Source organism: Megalobrama amblycephala, linkage group LG9, assembly GCF_018812025.1.
Source record: "Megalobrama amblycephala isolate DHTTF-2021 linkage group LG9, ASM1881202v1, whole genome shotgun sequence".
In the NCBI taxonomy this organism is placed as follows: domain Eukaryota; kingdom Metazoa; phylum Chordata; class Actinopteri; order Cypriniformes; family Xenocyprididae; genus Megalobrama; species Megalobrama amblycephala.
Window position 1 is genome coordinate 2,400,233 of NC_063052.1, and position 26,837 is coordinate 2,427,069.

General features: G+C 36.5%; 1 protein-coding gene across 1 annotated transcript; it reads left to right on the forward strand.

Annotated features, from left to right (window-relative positions):
• On the forward strand, positions 1-26,562 carry mylipa (myosin regulatory light chain interacting protein a). The gene is made up of 7 exons (XM_048201145.1): positions 1-228; positions 2,335-2,525; positions 17,326-17,511; positions 19,471-19,668; positions 19,833-19,997; positions 22,251-22,662; positions 25,275-26,562. The coding sequence occupies exons 1-7, from the start codon at positions 142-144 to the stop codon at positions 25,458-25,460; spliced, it is 1,425 nt and encodes a 474-aa protein (XP_048057102.1). The 5' UTR covers positions 1-141; the 3' UTR covers positions 25,461-26,562.
• Positions 26,563-26,837: the final 275 nt, after the last annotated feature.

Genomic DNA, 26,837 nt, shown 5'->3' on the forward strand with positions numbered 1-26,837 from the left:
GCTGGGCCACACAGAGAAACAGAAGGCTTGAGGAAAGTGAGCGAGGGCTGATGTAGGGTGCTTAGAGAGGACAACAGTGAGAGCTGTTTGTAGTGTTTTTCATACAGGACGGGTAGACCAAAGACAAAATACCTCTCCAAAATGCTCTGCCATGTAACTCGACCGGATGCGGTGGTGATGGAGATTGAAGTGGACGCGAAGGCGAACGGAGAGGACTGTCTGAATAAGGTAACATCATGAATGAAAGTCTGCATGTGAAATAGATGTGATGTTTATCATTAAACGTTTCTGAAGTGTGCATTTTATCCGATAAGCGCTCGTGCATTACTCCATAGAAAATAAAAACAAATGTTGAAAATCAAAAGTTGTAGCCTGAGCGCGGAATGAATGAGTGTATGAGGCACACGGAAACTTAATATCAACACCAACCCATTTAACGTTATATATCTGCTTGCATGCGTTTATTAATGTACAAATTATATTTAGAATGTTCTTTAATTTTTTTGTGAGTGTTTGAGTCACAACACTCAGTTTCTCTCGGTAAATGATTCAGGCAAATAATCATGTTAATCGTTTCTAAACAAACACAATGATTTTGCATGATAATTAACTGACACAGTATGTAGTAGATGAAACGTTTACCTTATTATTTTTCGAGAAAGTGATGTTTGGGGTACTCTAAACAATTGTGTGCATGTGTGATGGCATGCTCGAGGTTACTAAAGTTCATTCGCTGCAGCAGCAGATGTTTGATTCGTGCATGGAGGCGCTACACCTCCTCCAACGTAAATGAGAAAGTGAAGGGTTTTCCAACACGTTATACTTTATATAAATGTTTTGGGGGCATCTCAGAAGTTAAACTCAAACGTTTTAATTCTTGCTGCAATTTAGAAAACAACGAAATCAAATTAGCTGAAGAGGTTTCATAACTATGCTCAGATTAATGAATGACTTTCTCTTCTGTCAGCATGTCGTCTCAAGATATTTTCATGAACTTTATAAAGTTTATTTCTGCCTATAGAATAGTGTGTTAAAGGCGTCATTTTGCCACTTCAGAATTGCCCTTTAAAGGGGATTTTTCTTGTCTCTATTATTAGTAACTGAGACTGTTGGGAAATAATCGCCTCAGACTCGAGAATAAGAAACTGACCATTTGTTGTTATTGTTTTGGATCTTGATTTGTTACATTAAACTGCAATTTTTTAAATATTCTTTTAAATATATCTTAGTATTATGCTTAAAATTGTAAAATCGATACATTTATTAATATAAAGTGACCACAAAATCAAAACTGACTAGTGTTGGGGAAAGTTACTTTTAAAAGTAATGCATTACAATATTGTATTACTCCCTAAAAAAGTAACTAAATGCGATACTTAGTTACTTTCTATGAGAAGTAATGTATTAGATTACTTTTGCATTACTTTTTTTTTTCTCACCTGGGCAGGGCTTACTTTGTTTGTTTGTTTGTTTGTTTTTAATACCAACAAAAGTTATATTTTTGGCAAATGTAAAGGCCCACCAAAAGAGAAATGAATAAGCTTCAGGTTGATCACAAATGTAATGTTTATCTAAAGTCATTTTTGCTTATTAGTATGGAATGAATTGGCTCATCAAAGGTCCGCAGCAAAGATATTGGTTAATAAAGTGAGATTAAATAAATAAAGCATATTTGTTTAATTTAATATATTTAATTATTGCAGGTTTTTCCAATATTCTGAGATTGCACTTTTTTTTATTCATTTTGAGGAATACTGACTTATAGTTGGTCTAGAACTACAAAAATCATCATGTTTACACACAACGCCTCTGCACTTACTGTTGATTTCTCTCAACACAGGGACAGGAGAGCTGACAGTCAATACATGGGGAAACAAAGTAACTTGCGTTACTTATTTGAAAAAGTAACTCCGATATTTTGTTGTAAATTTTAAAAAAGTAATGCGTTACTTTACTAGTTACTTGGACAAAGTAATCTGATTACATAACTCAAGTTACTTGTAATGCATTACCCCTAACACTGAAATTTTACAATTCTTTTTTTTTTGTTTTTTTTTTTTTACTCGGATATATATCACAATATGGAAGAACAGGCTATCGCAACTTTTATTTCATGAAGTCTTTAAAGCAATTATTCACCCATAAAAATGGAGTAGTAATGATGACCGAATTCTCATGTTGCAAAATTGAAAAATAACACTTCGGATGCACACACAAGATGTTGGGAAGAATGTCCAAGCTGCTCTTTTCCATGCAGTGAAAGTTGATGGGGACAAGAAAACAAATTAAGATGTTTAACAATATGAAATGTGTCTCTTTTCTTGTTGGTGACAGGTATGTCGGAAGTTGGGAATTATTGAGGTGGATTACTTTGGGCTGCAGTTTTCTGGCAGTAAGGGAGAAAACCTGTGGCTGAACCTGAGGAACAGAATCTCCCAGCAGATGGACAATCTCACGCCTTGCAGACTACGGCTCAGAGTGAAGTTCTTTGTGGAGCCTCACCTTATTCTGCAGGAGCAGACAAGGTATGTACACAAAAACGCACGTACGAGCAACATGTGCATTACAAAAAACAAAATGGATATTGTTTGAGGAAGCTGTGACTGAGAACATTTCATCATCGTCTGTGAGTAGAGCGGTTTGTAGACTTCCGCTCCAATACAGAGCAAGATGTAAGAAAAACGACAGGAAGAAAGGCAACCGAGGATGTGGGTGTATGAATATTTTGTGTGAGATTACTGGAAGAAAAGCCATTTTTCTTCCATACTATGTCTAATGTGAATTCCATACCCGTTTTGAGCTACAGTATATCTTGTTTTTGGAGCATGCCTGTGTTAAGATATAACGGCAAAAATCTAGGGCAAGCTACAAATTAAATATTCATATAACAATGAGTGTTTTTTCAGCTTCACATCAGCTGTAGTTTTGTGTCTTGTGTAGAGAAAGAGAAAGCATACTTTGTACAGTAGCCTGTAAAAGTCCCCCCCAGTACAGTGGTTTGCCCTGTAGTAACCCTGCTCCCTGTGGGTTACTGTAGGTCGTTGTACTATGAGCGGCAGCAGGAAATGTGATCCCCTGCTCAAAGACTCCTACCCACAGAGACTGAGCTGGCAGAGTCACCACCACCTCATGCTCTTTTATTCACTCTGAATGTAGCGTTTTGTTACTTTTCTTTGTCTGAGACAAATGTGGAGCACAGCTTAAAGGATACAAGTATACAAGTTAAACTCTAGTGGCAACATTTGTGGCATAATATTCTTGACCAAATAATTTTATTCAAAAAAGTACATGGGCAACACAATAAAATGCACACAGTTTTGAAAGTATAGATGCAAGACTTGAAGAAATAGTTCATGCAAAATCTGAAAAATTATTTACTTAACCTCATGATATTGCAAGGCCTGTATGACTGATTGTCTTCTGTGGAACACAAATTAAGATATTTTGAAGAATGCTTGTAACTAAAGAGTTTTGGTGATCATTGACTTCCATTGTATGGACAAAAATAAAACACTGAGACATTTCCATGAATATCTTATTTTGTGTTCGGCAGAAGGTAGTCTAGACATACAGTTTTGGAACGATGAGTAAATGATGACAGAATTTTTATTTTTGGGAGAACTAACCCTTTAAGCATTATATGTGTGAAGATGAGACAAGTGTGATATCCTTGTGTATTTAATTATACCATATATATTTTCTACTCCTGCCATGACCATGTAAAGACAGTGAATTCTGTAGCTTAGGATAAAAGATACAGTACTTTTGAGAATGAGATGTATTCAACCACAGGAATTATGTGGGTGATCTGTAAAAAAAAAAAAATTGACAACTTTTACAGCTCAAATAAAACTTATTTTAAAAGAAATCATCAATGTCGTTATTAATTAAAACTATTAAAAATCATTTTTGTTAATTTATTTAAACCTGAAATAAATAAATAGATGGAAAAACTTAAACGTATTTCAGTTAGTTGCAAAGGCAACATTGTGATTTATGTTTAAGTTGAAGATCTAATTGAAAAGAAGTAAAGCCAAAAAGAAAACTAACTAAAAAAGCACTTAACAAAATTACCAAAACTTAAAGCTGCAGTCTGTAATTTTGCCTCTTTGTCGCCATCTCTGTTTGAAACCTGCAATTGCAGTTATTTGCGGAATTATTATCTTTACATGCATTGTGCCTTGGCACGGCTCCTCAGCACGGATTAATCTAATGTTTGCTGTCAATCACCACATCGGTGTGGATGCTGTACTTCGGAAACAAAATTATAAGTTTAATTATTGCAGCTGCTGTGAGAAAAGGCTATAAATGATCCGCCTTACATGCGATATAGCCTACTAGCTGAGAATCGTTCTTTATGTATACAGACGTGACGTAATGATGCAAAGACAAAAGGCGACATGCTCGAATTTGTCCCGAATTATAAAACAATATTACAAGCTTACCGTTGTGAATCGGGCTAAGGTAAGGAGATAGTTTTGAACACTGGCTGGTTATGTACATGCTCAAATTGATTTTGGATAATTTTGTAACCCAAAAAATGATACGGACAACAGCTTTAAACTAAAATTAAAATGACAAACTGATAATATAAAATTAAGAGAATTAAAATATTAATGAATACTACAAAATAATAATAATAATAATAATAAAATAACACTGGTAAGAATTCATACAAATGCTTTTAACTTTCCCTACTAACAAGGTCAGACTAGTCCTGTTTTAACATGTAATGTGTCTTTGGAAATAAAGTGTATTCTAATGTTTATTGTGTTGGCCTGTGTACTCCATTATAAGTGCCAGACTGTGACCACTATGTTTACTGTAACAGAGTTAATTATTTTCTGTGGTCAGGGACATTATGCCATAAATTTGTACAAATTACCATTCCTGTATTTCCCTGAAAATAAATAAAATGGCCTGTTTTTTCCCTTTATTTTCTGAACTTTTTTTTTTTTTTTTTTTTTTAATTGTTAGTTCAGAGCCCCTATCCAAAGCTTTAATTTCTTCAACAATGAAATGAAGCTGTCAGTTTTTAAGCACTCTAGCAGTCAACTTCCTCCTCAGAGAGTATGAGGATAATTTGACTGGGTAGTTACAATGCTTGTCATGTAAATGAACTCTTTGTCAGGACGCTGGTCCCACAAATGTTTGTCTCTGACAAAGAGCGGCACAGACAGGTGTTAACACTTTTTTTTCCCTCTGACTTGTGTTTTTCCACTCTCTCTTCTTGTTTGATGTTATAAATAGGGTCTCCTGTGACCTGCTCACTCGTACTGCATTAGCTTCAGGTTGTGCGTGTCTTTGCAGTGAGAATGTACCTGCAGCGTACTACTTTCAACCCCACAGTGAACCCTCTCCGGTATCTGCTGTGTGCTGTTATTTAATAGCTGCCCCGTTTTGGAGCCCTGCGTTTTGTGCGCTCCAAGCACTGCTGGGTCTTTTTCAATAAAATGAAGTGGACTTGCGTGCCAGTTCCCGCAGTCATTCCCACAGCCATGCGCTCTCTGGGCAGAACATCTCTGGCAGGGCAGTGTGTGCATGTGCACTTGCTTCCGTTTCCTGGTGACTGGACAGTGTCCTTTTCTAAGGCTTTGTGATTTAAAAGCCACTTTTTTTTTTTTTGGTTTAGATGGCCTTCTGGTGACCTGAGGGAGATTAGCGGGGGTCACTGACAGATGGCGGATGGGAGGATTGAAGGATTTCGGAGTGAAGGAGAAACTTTTAATGTTAATTAACTGTTAATTAAAAGTTGCACGTGTTGTGCTTCTTTCCGCAAGACTTCTTGATGCGAGGTGGGGGGGACGTCACACCCCTAGAGCTTCCACATGTAATATCGTTCAAGCTGTTAAGGCACCCTGGACGGCCTTCCAAATGGGCATGAAAACAGCTTACAGTGTGTGAAAGTGTGAAGGCTGACGTGTTAGGAAAATTTGAGATGGCGGGGGTTGAGACTTTGTTTCTCGGTTGACAACGAGGACGAGAGCAAAGCTTTGATCAGGCTGAGATTGAATATTTGGTAGAGGAATTTGAAGCGCATTGAATAACAATGAACACAGGCATTGTGCCCTTATGTGGAAGGAGCTGGAAGTGTTCAGAATGGAATATTAACATATTGCTTACTGCACAGTGTACACTGAATACTGCCTACTTGTATAAGATTTAGTTATACAACCAGAAACATTTCAAACTGTGGTGTGCTATGTTGTCACAAGACATCATGTGCACTATTTTTCTCCGCAAGTATAGTTATCATTTCTGAAATAGTTTTTACTCACTGAGGCTGCAGTATTATCTGAAATATTGTGAAATATTAATTTATTAAAATTATTTTAAAATGTAATTTATTCCAATGAAAGCTAAGCTGAATTTTCAGCATAAGTATCACAGAAACTATTCTAATATGCTGATTTGCTGCCTCAGAAACATTTCTTCTCCTTATCATTTATATAATATTATTATGTTGAAAATTGTTGTGGTGTTTAATGTTTTTGTGTAGGATTTTTGATGAATAGAAAGTTAAAAATGAACAGCATTTATTTATAGACATTTGTTATTGTCATAGATGGATGGATGGATAGATATCTGTGTATATTTAATTGTGCACATTCATTTCCCCTATTTTTACGGTTATTAACAGTTGATAGTGAACCGTTAGTGAAAGCCAAGGTAAAGTGAATCAAAGGCAAATTAAAACGCTGATAATTTAATAACACTGTTCAATGTAGTCTTTAGCAAATTTCAAAAAGGATATCCATTTTTTTTTTTTGTTTTTAGTGTTTTATTTTAAATATATTTAGTCAAAATAGTATAGAATTGTAATATCTTCCATTTGAAAATAATTATCAGCTTAACGCATCGGACAGAATTGTAATATTTGTGCATTCCTCTAAATAACACTGTAATATAAAACCCATTCATATAGTCTCTTTCTCTTTATGTCAGAGTAAACTGTATTGGACTAAATGGAGAAAGTGACGCCCATAGCAGAATATGGATGACTGCCTGGCATTTCTGAGTGTAACGCAGGCTGCGGTCACATGAAAACAGTCCTTTGTATTCTCTTTGGCACTGTTGTAGATTTGTGTGTGTGAGCGCATATGCATGCATGATGTGGCCCTGCCTCCGGCTACAAGGGTCATGTTCTCTAACCTTGTTTGTGCAGTGACCTCTGCCCTACTTCGACACTGCGTTCCACTGCCCATCGCATCGACCGGCAGTGAGCTGTGGCATGTATTTACCACAGACAGAGAATTCTTAAGTGAAATCGTGCATGCGCATGAAATCTGTCATTCTCTCTTCCCTGTAAATCCACTCCAGAGCGACCTAGTGATGATTTATGACTAAAAGATAGAAATACATTAGAAACCAGCATGAGAGGGACTGGTTCGACCTGTGCTGGAAGTTACAAAAAAGTACTAGGACAGTACCATGATTCAGCGACTATTACCAAAATGGTAATACCCACTATTTGATTACCGTTTTCATGTGCCATGGATTTGAACATCTTTCATGAATATGAGCCCATAAAAAAGCGAAAGAAATTCAGTGTGCCTTGAGAATCCCGAGTTGAAAATGTCAAAATGAGAAAGGGTCATGCACCGACCCCTTCTGCACCTCAGCTCCTGTCCAGGACTGGAAATCTGCTTAGACTTTCACACTTTCTCTACTTCCTTTCTATCTCTGTTGGTTCTGTTATGTAAGATGCACTAAACAGTGCACAGGCCTCTGAATGCAGAAGAGCCGCTTACGTAAGACCCAGAGCGGGCCGAATGGAAAGGCTAGCTTCTCTAGTCCATTATTATGACAGTTCCTCATGTTCATTAGAATAAGTGCATCTTCCAAAAATAGATCTTTATACTTCCTCTTTAGAGAGTTGTAATGGATGATTGCCAGATAGAAGAAATGTTTACTAGTACGGCAAAAGGATTCAGCACAAATTACAGTGTTTCCAGTGCTTGGACATCTTTTTTTTTTTTTTTTTTTTTTTGCTAGGTAAAATCCTCAAATGAGGCACAGTTTAAAGATAACCACCAGCCTTGAGGGTCTAATCCTGCTTACATCATTACTGGATCCTTTGAGTATCAGAGCCGACCACAATTACTCCCACGTGTTAAAGAAATCCCCACCCCCCAAAAAACGGCATCTCTTAATCTGTCCTGCTCTATTTTCAGTATGCGTAATCAGACATGTTCACACTCCTGTCAAGCCAAGTGTTAGTCGACATCTTTTTAAGACTCTTCCTGGCAATACTACATGCTATCTCCGATTCAGAAACAAATGTAGCTTCATGTGACGGAGTAACCCAGCCCACACACACTAGCAAAAGCTCTGACGCAGTACACTGAAATTTTTTTATTTAGAAACAAACTGCTAGTAAATTTCAATTAAAAGTGAAATTTTGAAGTACAAATAACATGGTGTTTTCTCCTCCTGTAATCTTTGTTTTATTTACAACTTATTGTATTTTTGAAAATGGTATTTATTTCAAAAAATTGTATTGATGTGTCATGAGCACCGCTGTCACGAAAAACCTTGCATTTTTCATCTGTATCCCTGCAACACACCATTAAAAACAATGGATTTTTCAACGTTCACTGACATGGCGCAAGCATGTAGCGTGTAGGCGCTTGCTAAACCTCATTAACCCATCCTCGAGGCAACTTTTGGCTGAAAAATGATTGGTTTGACTATGCACAGCTAACATTTGTGGTGTAATGGTGGAGAAATAAGATTAATGTTGAGTAGTCAGCACTCAACAGCGGTTGCATGCATATGATTATGCTCTAGCTAGTCTTTATGGCATGCTATGCGTGCCAGGCTTGTTTAAAGATGCCTGTATTGTTTTAGAGGGCTTGAGTGTTTAGCATTCTCATCAGGACTGAATGATCCTGTTGATCCACAGAGGCCAGCACCATTAGCAGAGGCACAGCATACTTTAAATAAGAGAAGGGCTCTTTTAAATATTAATCGGTGCACTGGTTTAGCTTCAGCCCTTGGGAAGAGCAGCAAATAATGTTTAAAAGATTAAGCCATTCACATTCTCTAACTCTGGCTATTTGGTTCTTGTTCAGAAACACGAAAACATCCACTGAGCTCTCTTACTTGCAACACCACTGGTTGTCTTTACGCCTGCAAATATGCAAAACATGCCGCTGTGATCTCAGGTCTTGTTATCTTCACAGTCAGGGCCCTGGGTGTTGTCATCAGGAACTGGAGTGCGGGTGCTATTCAGGGTCAACATGATCTCAAAAAGACAACTGTTGAGACGAACCTCTCACCCCACATCCAATCCTGACAACAAGGTCACCAGCAATCCCAGTAAGCTCCCGATTACCTCCTTACCGCAGAAAGACTGTGACGTGCAAGATCCTCCCGAAGCTTTGTATATGGATCAGCCGTTTCTGTCAGAGTCATATATTGAAATGTTGAGCTGTGGTGCTAACATGAGAAATATGAGTTCAAATCTGGCTTGCAACCATTTTTTTTTTTTTTTTTTTTTTGCCTTTTTTCGTTTTTGTTGACATTAATTCCTGCCCTATTCCACCTTCAGGCCTCAAACCCATTATAAATGCTTATATCCTCAAAAAATGGCACGCTAAATCAATCTTGTGGTACAAAACATCCCTTGGACCATATTATCTACACCCACACTCCAGAGTATCTCACAAGCTTTTGTTAATAGTTGAAGAACCTCCTTCATGCCCCTTATGCCAGAGTCCAATATCTTTTGATGAACTGTGATAACTTCTCTAGGATTCTTATGAAAAGAATGAAGTGATGCCAGTTAGTTTTTTTTTTTTATTTGTTGTTTTTTTTTATATATATTAGTTTAGTAAATTACTTTTTTCCCCACTTCTTTCTCTCCATCAATACAGCTATGGTAGTTGCATGTCACTAAATTCTAAACAAACGAGCATTAATTCTTGTCTTCACACTACACCCTGCAGAGGTGACTGTGCCTCATTCCCCAGTAAAGTCATATTTCTGATTCAAAGCTAAATTAGTAAATGGAGCATTTTCTGAGGCAGTGAGGTTTTGTTAAATTTAATATCACAATCATTTGTGTACTATTTAACTGGATAGAAATTTAAAAGCAAACTTATTTCTGGAAATACACAAAGATTTTAATTTTAAAGCTTGCATCTTGCACTCTTCCTCTTTGTTTTAAAGATAATTCCGTGAATTAAAACACTAGAGCTCTGTTGTCTTGCTGTGTTTACTCTGACAGCAGAACAGGTTTAACCACATTTGTGGATGAACTGTAGTAACCTACACCTCTTTGAGCTGAGTGTGTATTACTTAGGAATGATGTTAAGGTTTTCTCCACCACCAATTTAATTTTGTTGGTTTTTTTTTTTTTTTTTTTTTTTTTTGCCCACAGCATTATTTCCGTTTGCCAAACCAGTACAGAACACATCACTTACCAGAGGCGTTTGAGCACAAAGCTTCCCTTTGTTTGAATACCCGTTGTAGATTCAGTTTTCATCTGAATTTTCTTGCGTGTTTGAGCGAATGATGATTAACACTTTGTGGGTTAGCGAGGAGGTGTTTACCTGTGATGCATGGCAGGGTTTACTAGAGTTCGTTGACTGCGAGTAACCCCCGCCACACGGCTCAGAGCAATGTTATTTGACTAACTCTAAAACCACATTGTTTCAAAGGGCGCCTGAAAAGAATGAAACTCCTGTGCGGATTGCCCTCTTTGTTGCTGTCTCCGGGCAGAAGCTTCTGGTTTCATTTCAGAGGAATGTTTTGTTCTTTGCGTCAGACCCCCAAACATCTGGCCCCCCACAACGACTTTGCCTGAACCCGAGAAGATAAAACAATTGGTAAGGAAAGAATTGAGCAAAAAATAGTGACCAGAATCCTATATATTATAGTGTATCTTTTAGCTTTAAACAGGTTTGTATGGAGCCTCTGAAGGGACATGGTGATGGAAAAAATATGAGATGGGAGGAAAAATAATAAGTCAATGCTTTTGCATTCTCTCGCAAATGTTTTGCGTTTCCACCAAGAAACTTTGCGTTTTCTCGCAAAACTTTTGAGTTATTTGCGAGTGAACACAAAGTTTCTCCAGGGAACGCAACATTTTTGCGAGGGAAAGCAAAAGCATGGCATTTTTTTTTTTTTTTTTTTCTCTTCCCTTTTTTTTTTTTTTTTTTCACCATCATGTCCCTTTAGGGGCTCCGTAGGTTTGTCTCTGAAATTGTTTAAAAATATATATTTCACATTTTCAAGCAAGTTCAAATAAAACATATTTACAATCTTTCCAACCTTCAGCCTATCTATTTAAACCCTGTAATGTCTCACAAACCAACTATCAGCTAATTTGAAAGTGCCATAAACTTTATGAACTCTAAATAGTTCTGATTATTTTCTTCTGCCTGTCATGAGATTCACTTTCCAGCCAAACATCTGAGGAAATTCTGTTAAAAGTGCACTGTTTTTGAAGCCAAAACCTCAAACCCACAAAAGCCCTCCTTCGCAAAGCTCAAGCTCTCTCAGATATCATGCTATGACCCATTTCCTGTCAGCAGAAGGGTACAGACATTTTTAATTCAATTCTTCCAGCTACACGATCAAGTGCTCCTGCTACAAAGTGATTATTTCTATGTTTTTGTGTGAGGAGCTCTGTAGTTTAAAAGTAGCATACTCCTCAGTTGATTTAGGAACCTCAAAGGAGTTCATGTTAGATTTTATTTTTTTTAGTTTGGTAATATCATGGGGGAAGTTTCACTTTTGTTGTTGAGGTTTGGTAATACTAGGTTTAGGACATCATGATTTCATGCAGTAAACGCAATATAATTGGGGTGTGGATACTTTAAGTTTTACGTACCAGTTTACGTACCAACACACAGAATCGTATCTTTATAACATGAATGCTGGACCTTGTGCACACGTACACTCAGTATTCACAGTCACTTGAAAGGGCCATGAAGTGACTCAATCAGTTGGTGAGAGAGAGCGGATCACACCTGTGGCACCCAGACCCCCCCTCAAACCCCACTAATCTGATAGAATTAAGACACTAGACTCCAGCACAACCTGCTGCTCTCAGCTGCTCGTGGCTTACAATACTCTTTCCCTTTTGAAAAAGTACACTTCGGCATACTTTTATGGGACTTGTTATGGGAATCATATACATTTGAAATAATATATTTGTGCAAACTGAATGTAATGTTTTTGGACACTTATATTATAGTTTAAATTTATATTACATGCAATAAGCTGAAATTATTATCATTAAGTATATATTTCTATGTAACTTCATTGATTAAATTGTACTGCCAAATGTACTGACAAGCATTTATGGTAAACTAAAACATACTTTAATGTTATTTCTATTGAAGCTTTTCATGTATTTAAATATTTATTATTACACATTTGTAATGTTGAAGTTGCAATTTAGCACAATATATTAACTTTAAATGTGATATTGAATAACACCCTATAGTTAAAATTATAATCAAGTGCTTTAAATTGTGCATCAGCATGTTAGTCAGCAGAACAATAAAAGAAGTGTTGGCTTACAAAATGTACTTTAAAATGTACATTAAAGGATGTGGATTGTGTGCCTCTCCTCTCTTCCTCCAGACTCTGGGACCCTGATTTCCAAAGGAAATGCAAAATTTACTTTAATCAGAGAACATTACTTTGGACCACTCAGCAGCAGTCCAGTCCTTTTTGTCTTTAGACGCTTCTGACGCTGTCTGTTGTTCAAGAGTGGCTTGACACAAGGAATGCGACAGCTGAAACCCATGTCTTGCATACGTCTGTGCGTAGTGGTTCTTGAAGCACTGACTCCAGCTGCAGTCCACTCTTTGTGAATCTCCCCCACATTTTTGAATGGGTTTTGTTTCACAATCCTCTCCAGGGTGCGGTTATCCCTATTGCTTGTACACTTTTTTTTTTTTTTCCTTCTTTTTTTTTTCTACCACATCTTTTCCTTCCCTTCGCCGCTCTATTAATGTGCTTGGACACAGAGCTCTGTGAACAGCCAGCCTCTTTTGCAATGACCTTTTGTGTCTTGCCCTCCTTGTGCAAGGTGTCAATGGTCGTCTTTTGGACAACTGTCAAGTCAGCAGTCTTCCCCATGATTGTGTAGCCTACAGAACTAGACTGAGAGACCATTTAAAGGCCTTTGCAGGTGTTTTGAGTTAATTAGCTGATTAGAGTGTGGCACCAAGTATCTTCAATATTGAACCTTTTCACAATATTCAAATTTTCTGAGATACTGAATTTGGGATTTTCCTTAGTTGTTGTTGTTAAAATCATCAAAATTAAAAGAAATAAACATTTGAAATGTATCAGTCTGTGTGTAATGAATTAATATAATATACAAGTTTCACTTTCTGAATGGAATTAGTGAAATCAACTTTTTGATGATATTCTAATTATATGACCAGCACCTGTATATCATTTGAAATAACTTTTTAAAATACTTTTAAGATTTGAAGTACACTACAAGTGTACATCGTTCATGTCAATTAAGCACTTCTTTTTCACAAGCACGGCCGAAATGGGACATTTCTGTGAATTCATTTGATATTTCCACTGGTCATTTAGTTTTTGGGAATCATGCCCCTTGGTAAAATCACTGTAACGTGATCTATAGTGGCATATTGCTTTAATACTTTACTAAACATTGTGCATCTTTTCAGTTTCTATGTTCATACCAACCCTTTAGACCCATATACAGTGAAGGAGCATATTGTGTGACAGTGTTTGTTGATGACGAGTGGCTGCATCAGCACAGCTGCGCGTTTCTAAGATTAGTCGCGTAACGAGCCTGACTGAACTGGCACCGCACGTTCCATGCTGGAGTAGCTGGAGTTTGACCGCTAATAACCTCTCCCTGCCTCCCTCCCTGCCCCCATCAGCCGCCTTTGTTTTGCCTGCCAGGTAATTCATCACATGAGTCTGATGTCACCACAGGGAAGTGCCTCGTCAGGCCGGGCGAGACTCCCTTTGTCAAACTGCAGGTCTTGTTTATTTGTCTGGCCTATGAATTCACCTCAAATCTTTCATTCTCCGCCTTTTCTTATATTGTCCTTTTTTCATCCAAAGTCAATGTTTATCAGTCCAGGGCTTTTGTCGGCAGCACTGCGCAAACTGATATGCCGTTGTTTGTTTTCCTAAAGAACCATCGCCTGTGTGAGCAGAGCAGGAATGTCTCTCAGCCTGTTTTGGTGTTCCCAAGCTCTTCTGTTGGCTGGGGGAACAGAGGCATGCTGGGGTAAACATCAGTCCTGTTTGGTCTTCAAACCTCATCTCAGGGGACTTGCAAAATTGTAGTGGACATAAGGTTATGGGGACATAGGACTTTGGGTCAGATATACATAAACCTAAAGGAGCCAGAGCTGGTTAGTACAGGAAGAATGGAGGTTTGGGGAGTAGTTACCCATGATGCTGTTAAACAGGTTTGTGAAGAACCACAGGAGCTGATGAACGGCTGATACAGCACAGGCAACTTCAACTTGTTTTGCCCTGGACATACGTATGATGAAGACATACAACCATGCGCAAACATGTTTGTAATGGTATTAATGCAGTAGTAAAAAAAAATAAATAAATAAAAAAAAAATAAAAAAATTATAATAATTATAATAATAATAATTAATTAATAATAAAATGTATTATGATGTTAACAGTAATATAATAATTATTTAATAAATGGAAACAACTAATTTAAAATTTAATGATTTTATTATTAATATTAAAGTCCCTGTAAAGTCATTTTAAAGTATGTGTTCTGAGTTTGTCACACCACAGAAAAATCTGTTATTAACCACCCAGCCAAATTTGAATGATTAAAAAAATCTGCAAGTAAATGAAATAAGTTATCAAAATCTCGAAAAAATAGGCAGCGCGCTCTGCTCTCAAACGCTGGAGGCGTGTCCGCTGTCAGCGCTGAAACCACGCCCACTCGCGAGAGCTGCCGTCTCAACTTACTTGTCTAATGAGTCAAACATACTGATGCGATGCATATAAACAAAAGAATCACGTTAGAGGGATGCACATTTTAGTAGTTACTGTGGACTGCCTACTAATTATAACATAAGCAAACTCGGCAACTTACACTCATTGGGCACGTACTGCCGGACTGTTATCGAGTCGACAAATGACGGTGCCGCAAGATGGGAGGATGAAGGCCGGGACGGGAGAGACTCTGTCCGGCCCCATATATCATCGGTGATCGGTGGGACGGTAGGAAGGCCGAGGCGGGAGGGGGGCCGAGGTCTGTTAGTCACATTCACCAAAAACAGCGGATTATCTGTGAATCCCAGCTGTCTGATGAAAGTTTGTAAAATGATCCGGTGTAGAACGATCACTTTAGAATCCTTCATATCATCGTTTTAGACAATTTAAATAAGGAGACCGAGCATATTGTATATTATAACAATCATGTAATATGCATTTGCGTGACGAAGGCCTTACTAGCTAAATGTACAAAGGGCTCGAGATTGAGCGAGTGAACCGCTGTAGAGTTAGAGGCGGCGCCACGCTCGGTGCGTCATCGACAGTTATATAGTGTTAGGGGCGGGGCTATGATCGGGGGTCCAAGTGCGTCATCAGACCCCCGTTTTAGCTCCGCCCAAAAAATCCTGAGCAGAGACTTGGTGAAAAACTGTTTAACGCTCTAACTTCACAATTAAGCATTACACAATTCACAGACTTTGTAATGTTTCAGCAATACATTTGTAACATTTATAAAGTGTTTAGAAAGAATTCTCAGAATTGACTTTACAGGGACTTTAATGAGAAATTATTTTTATTAATAACATCAAATAATAAGGACATTTATTAATAACAATAATGATAAATTGTATTATATCGTTAATAACATGATTTATTAATAAATGGAAACAACTTTAGAATTTTAATAATTCATTTACAAATTCTTAATATTATTTAATGTACATTTTATTAATGACATCAAATAATAATAACATTATTAACAATAATAACATTATTTTTAGACTAATAATCTAAATAAAAAAATAACAATAATAAACACCACTAACACTTACAGGTAATATTAATTACTAATAATTTTAATTAAATTATTATTTATTATTATTATTATTATTATTATTATTATTATTATCATCATTATTATTATTATCATCATCATCATCATCATCATCATCATCATCATCATCATCATCATCTTTTTTTTTTTTTTTTTTTTAACTCTAGTATGATGCAGAAAAGCAACCAAACATTTGTTTCATAGTTTAAATTTTTAAATTTTATTTTATTTTATTTTTTACTTTTTTCTTTATATTTTAAATCATACACAATGACAAACGTTTGTGTTTTTGTTTTTTATTTTTACTTTTTTGATTCCTAGTAATGTTCTCTCTTAATTTTCACGTACTGCTCATCTAATCATCATTTAGTGACTTTTGATCCCGGAAATAACTATGCAAATATCTTATTTTTCACTATTACAATGTGGTTAAGTTAATGTGGTTAATCTGTACTTTTGACAGCTGAGCAGGAAGCAGTCTAATGCTTAGTCAAGGTGAAAAACATTCCCTCAGAGTGAGTCGATCAATAAAAAGATAAGTCAATAACAAGCCAGTGTTCTCATGACTGCAAGTCTGGTTTATGACTTTAATGTCAAGTTTTATCCTTGAGACTTCTGCTATTGATCGATCAGAGAACAAATACTGACAGTCCCACAGACAGCTGAAAGGAGATCCATCCTCAGTAAAACACACGATTAGTACTCCTGAAGGGATTTATGTCAGCAGTGAGTAATGAGTGTGCTTTTCATGCACTGTATGAGACGGCATTATCGTTTTGTAACATGCCGACGGGGTTGTGCATTACGGGCCATGTAACCTCAGGAGTTGTTTTGCTTCAGATAAGAGAGATAAGAACGAGACGGGAGCAAAAGTCAAACCACTTCACACACAAATGCAAAGTTCTCCTGTTTTGTTTTCAAAGTGAAAGTGTCCATCATTTGGAATGGAAACCATCATTTCTGCTTTTTCTTTGACCTTTTGCTATTTTCAATTGATTTTTGGTCACTTCTGGTTTTCACTGTTCCCTTTTAAAGAGACCATTCACCTAAATGATATCTATTCATGGATCTTATTAAGCAGCATGTGAGAGCGTGTGCAAGATGTGTTTTTGTAATTCAAGTTCCCCATCACCTGCTTCAGACTCTGTATATCGCTCTCGCTTTCCTGTTGTACCACCTGTCGACATCCATATATGGTTCCCTCACTCTTCACCGTAACACCTGCTTCCATCCATAACAAATCTCACTTTCCCATCTCACTTTCTTTGTTTGTCTCTTCTGCCCTACAGGCACCTGTTTTTTATGCATGTGAAAGAGGATCTGCACCGCGGACATCTGCGGATGTGTTCTGAACAGGCCGAAGAGCTCAGCGCCCTCCTAGCCCAGGCCGAGTTCGGTGACTATAACCAGAACACAGCCAAGTACTGGTACACTGAACTCTGTGCCACAGAACCCAGCCAAGCCACCATCAACAGGTAAACCAACCTGCCAATTACGATTATCCTTACAACCTTCAACTTCCATTGCATTTTATCGTGCTTTTATGATGATGTTAAATTTATTGTTTTTGTTATGGGTTCAATAGAAGTTAAGCTGTATTGATATAATTAAATAAATAAATAATAATTAAAAACAAACACTCTTTGTGTTAGCAAAATATTGCTAAATATTTTTGTGGATGCTGTAATACTTTAAATAAAAATAAAAAAATATTCAAGGATATTTATAAAAATAATAAAAATGTATTTATTTATTTGAATCCTACAAAAAAAATTATTTTTAGGATTCATTGAGTAAAATGTTTAAAAGAACAGCGTTTATTTAAAATGGTAAAGTTACAAAAGATTTGTCAGTTTGTATAATTTTGTATCATTTTGTTTCATTAAGTGTTAATTTCTTTAAAAATAAGTAAATGAATACAATCGTACTGACCCCAAACTTCTGAACGGTAGTGTATTTTATCAAACAAAATATAAAGTACGAATTGAAATGTATTTAGCCTGGCATTTTAATATGAAAACCATTCATAACAGATGTAAACATCTGTTATGAACAAAAATACAAACATGTTTTAATACATTAAAAAAATAAAAATGATACTGAAACCCACAGCTTGTTAAAATAGAATTGCAGATCCCATAATCCACCATCAAGGCGAAGCTGATAATGTACTTTCTCAAAATATTACTATATACGGTATATCAATTTTTTTATATATATATAATATAATATAGTCAAAGCAAAATTTATTCAGACACCTTGAACATTTCTTTCATTATTACAGTTTTCACTGTATTCACTATGGTTTAAAAAAAAAATGGTAATACAATTATGACAAGATCGAGTTAAACTGTGTCAGAAAAAAAAATCTTAATTATGTCAGATAACACTTAAGCAAAACAACATGGTCAGGCCAAAATATCTGAATAATTTTACACACACACACACACACGTACGTTATTATATTATACTGGTTGTTAGGCGTTGAGGTGGTTACTTACAAGCCAACGGAGCTGAGCTCTAATCTGTGCGCTCATGTTTACATCTGATCCAGGGCTGTGTGGATGTAAACAAAGCTCTTCTAATGGTGTTTGACTAATTACAGTGTTCCTTTTGTAGAGTTCTGTTCAGACTCTTTAACTTGTTTTGCTTGGATAACAGACAACCTAATCAAATACAATCAAAGTGGATTAATGAAATCTGTCTCTAGTGATTAATCATCATTGTCATCAAATCAAATTAAGACTAATGCTTACAAGAGGAAAATCAAAGAGCTTCATACAGACTAACACAAAGCCATGGACTTGGTCAGTGATTGATATGATGTTAGATTACTTGTTTTTGCTAAACATGCACAAAATATTGTTGACTTTATTGGTATCTTTTAGAGAAATATTTTCTTTTAAAATTGTCTGTACAAGTCTGTTTGTTTTTGGCTGATAGTGGAAGAAGTCAAAATCAGGTCATAAGTATTGTTTCCAGTTTAAACATTAAATGTCAGTTATTGGCCATAATAAAAGTAATTGTCAGCTATATTATATTATATAATATTATATTACAGTATATTATATTATAGTGTGTGTGTGTATGTGTGTGTGTGTATGTGTGTGTGTGTATGTGTGTGTATGTATGTGTGTGTATATATATATATATATATATATATATATATATATATATATATATATATATATATATATATATATATATATATATATATATATATATATATATATATATATATATATATATATATATATATATATATATATATATATTTGTGTGTGTATGTTGTATTACTATATAGCAATAGCAAAACCTGAAATTCGAAACAAATATTCCCAAAGATTTTTACTTTTCTCCCACTTTTCATGTGATCAGATGTTGTCATTTTCCTCTCGGACTCAGGACTCATTGTCCCTTTTGATTTTTGGCAGTATCATAGCCAAGCACAAGGCTCTGGAGGGTATGAGCCAGGCCTCTGTGGAGTACCAAGCCCTGCAGCTGGTGTCGTTGCTGGAGCATTATGGGGTGGAGTGGCACTGGGTGCGGGACGCTGAAGGACAGAGGTTGGCTATCGGAGTAGGACCAGAGGGCATAGCTATCTGCCGAGAGGACTTCACCCTGGTTAACAGGTAAGAATGTGATGTGGCGACAAAGCCTATAGTGCTCCTGATGGCCTAATTTTTCATAAAATGACGCCCAGAGCACATCTCTGGATCAGTCATGTAACATTAAGTCGATATTAGTGCTATTAGTGCCTTTGAATGCAATGTGTCATATTTTCCCTTCAATGCAGGATATCCTATCCCATAATACAAATTGCCACGCAATCAGGGAAGAGTGTGTACTTGACTGTCACCAAGGAAACCAGTGACAGTGTGGTCCTGCTGTTCAAGTTAATCAGTAATCGAGCAGCTAGTGGGCTGTACCGGGCGATCACAGAGACGCATGCCTTTTACAGGTGAGACTCGTTTATACAGGCACATTTAGAGGTAAAAGCACCATATAATCCTTCAGTGAGCACGATGCTTCATTACATTCTTAAACGTTAATTCTTTTTTCATGTTAATGTGCAGTAAGGCAGCTTTGTTGGTCTTGACACTATACACCTTGTGCACATGACTTTTCCTAAGACATTTAGGGCCAGATTTACTAACAGTTTGCGCCAGCGCAAACCTCTTTTGGCATTTAAAAAAAAAAAAACTACTCTTAGGATTTACTAAAGACACAAAATGAAAAAATTAGCGCTGAAAAGGCGTGGACAGATATGCATTTGTAGGAGTTTCCCTCATTTACACACAATTTATGAGAGGAGAGTATTTAAATGAATCATGCAAGGTGATTTACTAAGGTTTGGGCTAGTCAATTTACTTGAATTTGCACCATTATTTACCTCCAAAAAAGCATGTCTTAAACCAGATGCCAGTGTACATTGCTCTTGGTAGATTGCGTTTGCGTTGTGGACTCCGTCTGTGTTCTTTAATTTGTGTGTTGTCAGTAAATCAAGTGTAGAACTTTCCACTCCCATCTGTGCTTCCTGGCCCTGTGTGTCTTGCATGCTTTAGCTTACCTGTCTGGACCACTTAAAATATGTTGTTTTTTAGGCATTGTTATCATAGAGAGGTAATAATCTCTCTTTGGCCTGGTTATTGTTAAAGTTCTATAGAATTTCCTTCGTAGAAAGCCTCTGTGTCAGCAGTTTGCTCTGTTTGAGGCGTTTTGTGCTTTACAGGATTGGCTGCTTTTGTTTTGGACTTTTGAACTTCGGCCTTTCTTTTTAAACGGCTAGCTGTGAGAACGTCTTGCATTGTCAAACATGTTACAAAGTAAACATAATATAGCAGTACAAGTGGGTCAGCCTTACGAAAACATTATAATACAGTAATGTTTAATTGAGGGGGATGCTTAGTTGTTATAATTTCACAATGCAAAAGAACATCATAAAAGGCTTCTCTTTTATGCAAAATAATTTTTTTGGGGGGTCTTATTTTGGGGTGAAATGTATGACCCAGACCAGTGTTGGGGGTAATGGATTACAAGTAACTTGAGTTACGTAGTCAGATTACTTTTTCAAGTAACTAGTAAAGTAACGCATTACTTTTTCAATTTACAACAAAATATCCAAGTTACTTTTTCACATTTATTGACTGATAGCTCTCCTGTCCCCATGTTGTGAGAGGCTTGTAGTTCTAGAGTAAATGTGAGCATACATTTACTCATCTCGCTTGCATGAAAACATTCAGTATTCCTCAAAATGAATAAAAACAGTGAAATGCAATCTCAGAATTTTACGCAAACCTGTAATGATTAACTATATTAAATTACACAAATATACTTAATGGATTTAATCTCACTTTATTAACTAGTGTCTTGCTGCTGACCTTCAATGATCTAATTCAACCATACTAATAAGCAAAAATTACTTTAGATTAGATTTAGAAATTCTTCTCCTGTATCCTATTCTTCTTTAATCCAGAATGACAGCACAGCCGAAAGGTTTGTTTGAGCTGCGCCCTCTACTGTACAGATGTAAATATGCATTTCCTTCAGCCTGAGGCGTATTCATTTCACTTTTGGTGCGAAAGGGTCTTAACATTTGCCAAAAATAGAACTTTTTGTTGTTGTTATTGAAAAACAAACAAGCAAGCCCAGCCATGGTGAGAAAAAGTGTAACGCATTACTTTTCACAATTAGTTACTTTTTTTAATGCAATATTGTAATGCATTATTTTTTAAAGTAACTTTCCCAACACTGACACAGATCTTGCTGATAAACTGACTTTATTTTGTTGATTTTGAGTTTAGTTCAATCTTATAGGAGCAGCACAAAATAAAAAAACTGAGATTAAGACGTTGCTCTGCAGCAACATGCATTCCCATTATCTAACCTAGACAGTATTGTATACGTCTGGCAATAAAACGGCTTTCACCTGTTTAAATGTGTGTTAGTGTGTGAGGTACCGTTTCTTCAGCCCTCGATAAGAGCTTTTATTGCCAAGACATTGGAGAACCAAGAAAAGCCACTGCTCTCTGCTCTTGAACTCTAATAAGCAGCACCATCCTTCATTTTCACAACTACAGCAGCTTTTCAAAAGCCCATTATTTCTGATGGATAATGGCTCATTTGAGCTGCTGTGTGGCAGACGCTGAGCAGATAATGTGCTAATGTGTAATACGCCATCTTGCTAACCAATCACTCTTGGTTTTGTCTGCAGGTGTGACACCGTGACAAATGCTGTCATGATGCAGTACAGCCGGGATTTCAAGGGTCACCTGGCTTCACTTTTCCTCAATGAGAACATCAACCTGGGCAAGAAGTATGTATTCGACATCCGTCGAACCTCCAAGGAAGTGTACGACTATGCCAGACGTGCACTGTACAACGCCGGTATCGTGGACATGATGTCGAGGCCGGGGGAGCGAACTCCGTCGTCCCGCTCGCCGTCCCGTGACCAGGAGGGGGCGCTGGACTGCGGGGGCTGCCAGCAGAGCCGCTTACTACAAGAGAAGCTGCAGAAATTGCGGGAGGCGCTGTTATGCATGCTGTGCTGTGAAGAAGAGATCGACGCTGCATTCTGCCCCTGTGGTCACATGGTGTGCTGCCAGAACTGTGCTGCACAGCTGCAGGTCAGACAACATTTGCATTTGGTTACATTTTATCCAACATTGCCTTAAAAATTTTAATAATATAACTTGATATCACAATGAAGAAAAAAGTAGCTTGGCATAATCTTTTAGTATTATTTCCTAAATATATCTTAAAATAATGTGTGTGTGTGTGTGTGTGTTTTTTTTTTTTTTTTTTTTTTTTTTTTTTTTTTTTTTTTTTTTATATAAAATATATAACAAAACAGCTTAACATTTGGAAAACTTTTATCAAATCAAAATCATGTGATGCAATCAAAACTAAATATAAGATAGTTCAGATGACAAGGCAAGGCTAGTTCAGGTTGTTAAATGTCATGTGGTCAAATACTTAATGATATGTATTAATGATATTTTAATAAAAAAATATGTATTACCTAAATTTAATTTATGTAATTTACCCACATTCATTTAGTTAATAATAAACGATTAAAATGTCACATGCAGTGTTATTTTAGTGTTATTTATATACTATTATAGTATTTATTAATATTTTGAATTAGCTTTTATTTTTATATTTTAGTGTTATTAGTTTTCTTTCAATATTTCTATTTAGCTTTAATTTCTTTTTAACTAATTTTAGTAATTGTATACTTCAACATAGTTGTCAAGGCATCATTCTTTTCTTTTTTTTCACACCCATATAATATATATATATATATATATATATATATATATATATATATATATATATATATATATATATATATATATATATATATATATATATATATATATATATATATATATAGTGGTATATTTGTTTTGCTGGAAATGTAATTAAACATATACTCTAGATATAATAACAATGTGGTGATACCTAATTTTTTTTAATACAGTGAATTAAATAGTACATTTTTCAGTTGCGAAGCATGTCATTTAGTTATTTTCAATTGGACATGGTCATAGAACAAAAGGTTTATTCATAATAAATGACATCAGTACAAAATGACTTCACATTACGTAACCAAAGATTCAGAGCAACCTTATAAAAAAGCAGCAAAATTATAAACGGATAAAGGTCACTGCAAAAAAAACTAGTAAACTCTGCTTCGTGTTATAGACCTTATAGACTTGCCCTCTTCTTTATCACATTTAAACAAAGTAAAGTTACTTAGTTGCTGTGCAAATACATCTAACGTGATATTAGGGGTAAGAAAAATCTCTACTGTTGACACTACTTCTGTAGCATGGCATATGCTGCCCAGCCTTAATTATGACTATCTACCACATGACTTGTATACCTTTTTTTATTTTAAGATATACTATAACAGGGGTTCCCAAACTTTTCAGCCCACGACCCCCAAAATAACGATGCCAGTGACTCGCGACCCCCACTATCCTCGGAGGTGGTTAACGAGTTGTGCACAAAGGCGAACACGCACTAACGCATGTTTCACACATTTTTTTCTGTGCCCATATTAACGGATTTCACACTGCACGCGGATGCGGTCCGGCAGTGCGTTCCAGGAGCGGTGCGTCTGCAGCAGTGCAGCGATCATTTACGCGCCGAGTCTATTTTTGCTGTGCTGCACAGCGCTGAATTAAAACGACAGCGCACTGACGCGAAAAAACTAGTAATTTCATCATAGATTCATATAGTTCAAAGTCTCTGTTACACAGTTTAAACACGGCTGCCTCGGGTAAAGCAAGGAAAATAACACCTTACCAGGCATTTAGGTGAACAAGGAGACATAAACAATAGCACTCGCCTCTGAAGGTGGAAAAACAGTTCTTTATGACCTGAGGGATTTATTGTAAAAAGATTTAAAAGGAAAGAAAAGACGAGAGTCGCCTGTTTTTGTCTATTTTAAGTTTTGTTTTTTGTTTTTTTTTTAAAAAAACGTTTTTGATTTTTAACATAAAGCTTACGTTTAAATGTTTTGCCACTTGCGTGAGCAATATATAAATCTAAAGTATTACTTCAGATAAATATAAAGTAATGAAATGAATAAAACGTTTAAATATAGTGCGTTTAAACGTGACATCTATGAAATAAGTAAATGTTGTGTTTGTGATACACAGCCATGGATCAGTTGCGCACTGCAAACGCGGCATGTGAAGCGCGTGCTTCTCCGCTCTCCTCCGCTGCCTCCCTGCGTTTTCTTTTTTGATCGATATTAACCAACGTTTCATTTTGACAAAATAATATCCAAAGCTTAAAGCCTAAAGAATTACGTGCACATGTCTTAATGTTTAGCATGTTGCAGTAAACTGACCTGCTGCAGCTGATGCTGTTGCTACTATGTCATTAATCTGTCGTAATCACCTCAGGAGTCACGGCCAAGCGAAAGGAAAATCGAAAAGTTGATGGCTTTTTTTTATTTGCATGGTTTTTGTTTTTAATTTAACTACTATTTTTAGTATTTTGTGACAATTATTGATAGAATATACTATTTCTAATCGTTTAATTATTTTTTATTTTATTATTATTATTATTATTATTTTTATTTTTTTTGATTTCAGGAAATCATCTCGCGACCCCTTCCTCACTGTCTCGCGACCCCGACTTTGGGAACCACTGTACTATAACAATATTCCTTGAATGTTATTGTGGTAAATGCTGACTGAAGTCTGTTGTTTTATCTTTACAGTCATGCCCTGTGTGTCGGTCAGAGGTGGAACATGTCCAGCACGTCTACTTGCCCACGTGCACCAGTCTGCTCAACCTGACCATCGGCAGCGCCGGCAACAGCCCCGAACCCATCCACCGAGGGGTGGCCGCCCACACCTGCACTACCAATGACTACTCCACCAGTGAGAAGATCTACCAAAACTAAGCTTGCCTACAGGACTTTTATTTCAGTTGACGCGGTGGCCGACTAAGAGTCCGAGCGCCGCGGCGGTTGCGTTGCTCCTCATAGAAATGTTGTTTTTGAAACCATTGAGGAGACTGTGATCTTTTGATGTTTGTGAATGTTTGTCTCTTAAATTAATTGTATCAGTTGATCTGATAAATGTACTTTGAAAGTGTTTTTTTTTTTTTTTGTTTCTTTTCCATACGCAACAGCATGCAGAACGTTCAAGCTGATATTTTTGCCTCCTAACCTGCACAAATCTGTATGCCATGAGGAATTGTATTGTTTAGGGAGTAGCTTTTGTTTTCCTAATTTAATGAAATTTTATGTTGTTATGCTTTTAACATGCAATGTCCACTTTAAGCACGTTTTTTTTTTGCAGTGGATTTGAGTTTGTTTTAGGTTTGTCTTCATAGTTTCCATGCCAATGAAGAGGTATTTATGGCGAGGGGCACAAACCCTCGCAGCACTTTGAGTAGAGAGGAAGTTGTCAAACTACTGATCCTCCATTCATATGTAGATTAACAGCTTCCATAACCAACGCTCCAAACCTGGTCTGTAAAAGCTCCTCAGAGGTGTATGCTGTCTAAAGCTTTTATTTCAGTTATGGTCAACCAGTGATTAGCTTTGAATTTAAAGGGTACTGAATGATCTGCTAACCATTTTAAGAGATTTTGACCTGTTTATGCTTTGCTTTTATGGAAGATGTGGGAAAGTTATCTATAGGAAAGGTTTTTTGGAGAGAAAAAAACGAGAAATTATCTAATTGACACTGTCACTTTACCAAGGAGTTTCCTAAGTGTATTGTTCCTAGGGGTTTGCCTTAATGTAGCAGCAACACGGTGTGTTTGATATGCATTCTTTCTTTGCACAGACTATTATTGAGCGATGAAAAGGACTATTTTCTTTACTGCTGACACAATATCGAACAGTCACAGCAGGTGATATTTTTTCAATTTGTACAAGTAGGATTTGTTTCTGTTTGTTTGAAGCAAAAACTATGCTCTGTAAATATAGAAGTAACTCTCAGTCTTTTATATTTCTTTGAACGAGAGGTATTAATAAAGCTGTTTTTTTAAACTAACATTGTGTGGGTGTGTGCGTGTATGTTTTTGTTCAAGCAAACTGTCCTAGTTTCCTGCTTTGTTTTTCTTTAACATGGTAGAGCCTGGCAATTAACTTGGGCACATTATAAACCGCAAGTTAAAAATTATAAAACACAATCCGAGTTAAAGACACCTCTGACCCTCCACGAGTGCACAATGACTCTGAGAGCAAAGGTCCTTTTGTAATCAACCATTAAAGTGAATTCAGGTTAGATTGATGGTGAGGATCAGAGCAGATATGTTGTCAACAGAA

Excerpts from the sequence above, each read along its gene's own strand:
- mylipa (XM_048201145.1), top strand. The coding sequence starts at position 142 with ATGCTCTGCCATGTAACTCGACCGGATGCGGTGGTGATGGAGATTGAA. Across the intron at positions 17,512-19,470 it reads AGCCAAGCCACCATCAACAG|TATCATAGCCAAGCACAAGG; the intron begins GTAAACCAACCT and ends GATTTTTGGCAG. Across the intron at positions 19,998-22,250 it reads GAGACGCATGCCTTTTACAG|GTGTGACACCGTGACAAATG; the intron begins GTGAGACTCGTT and ends TTTTGTCTGCAG.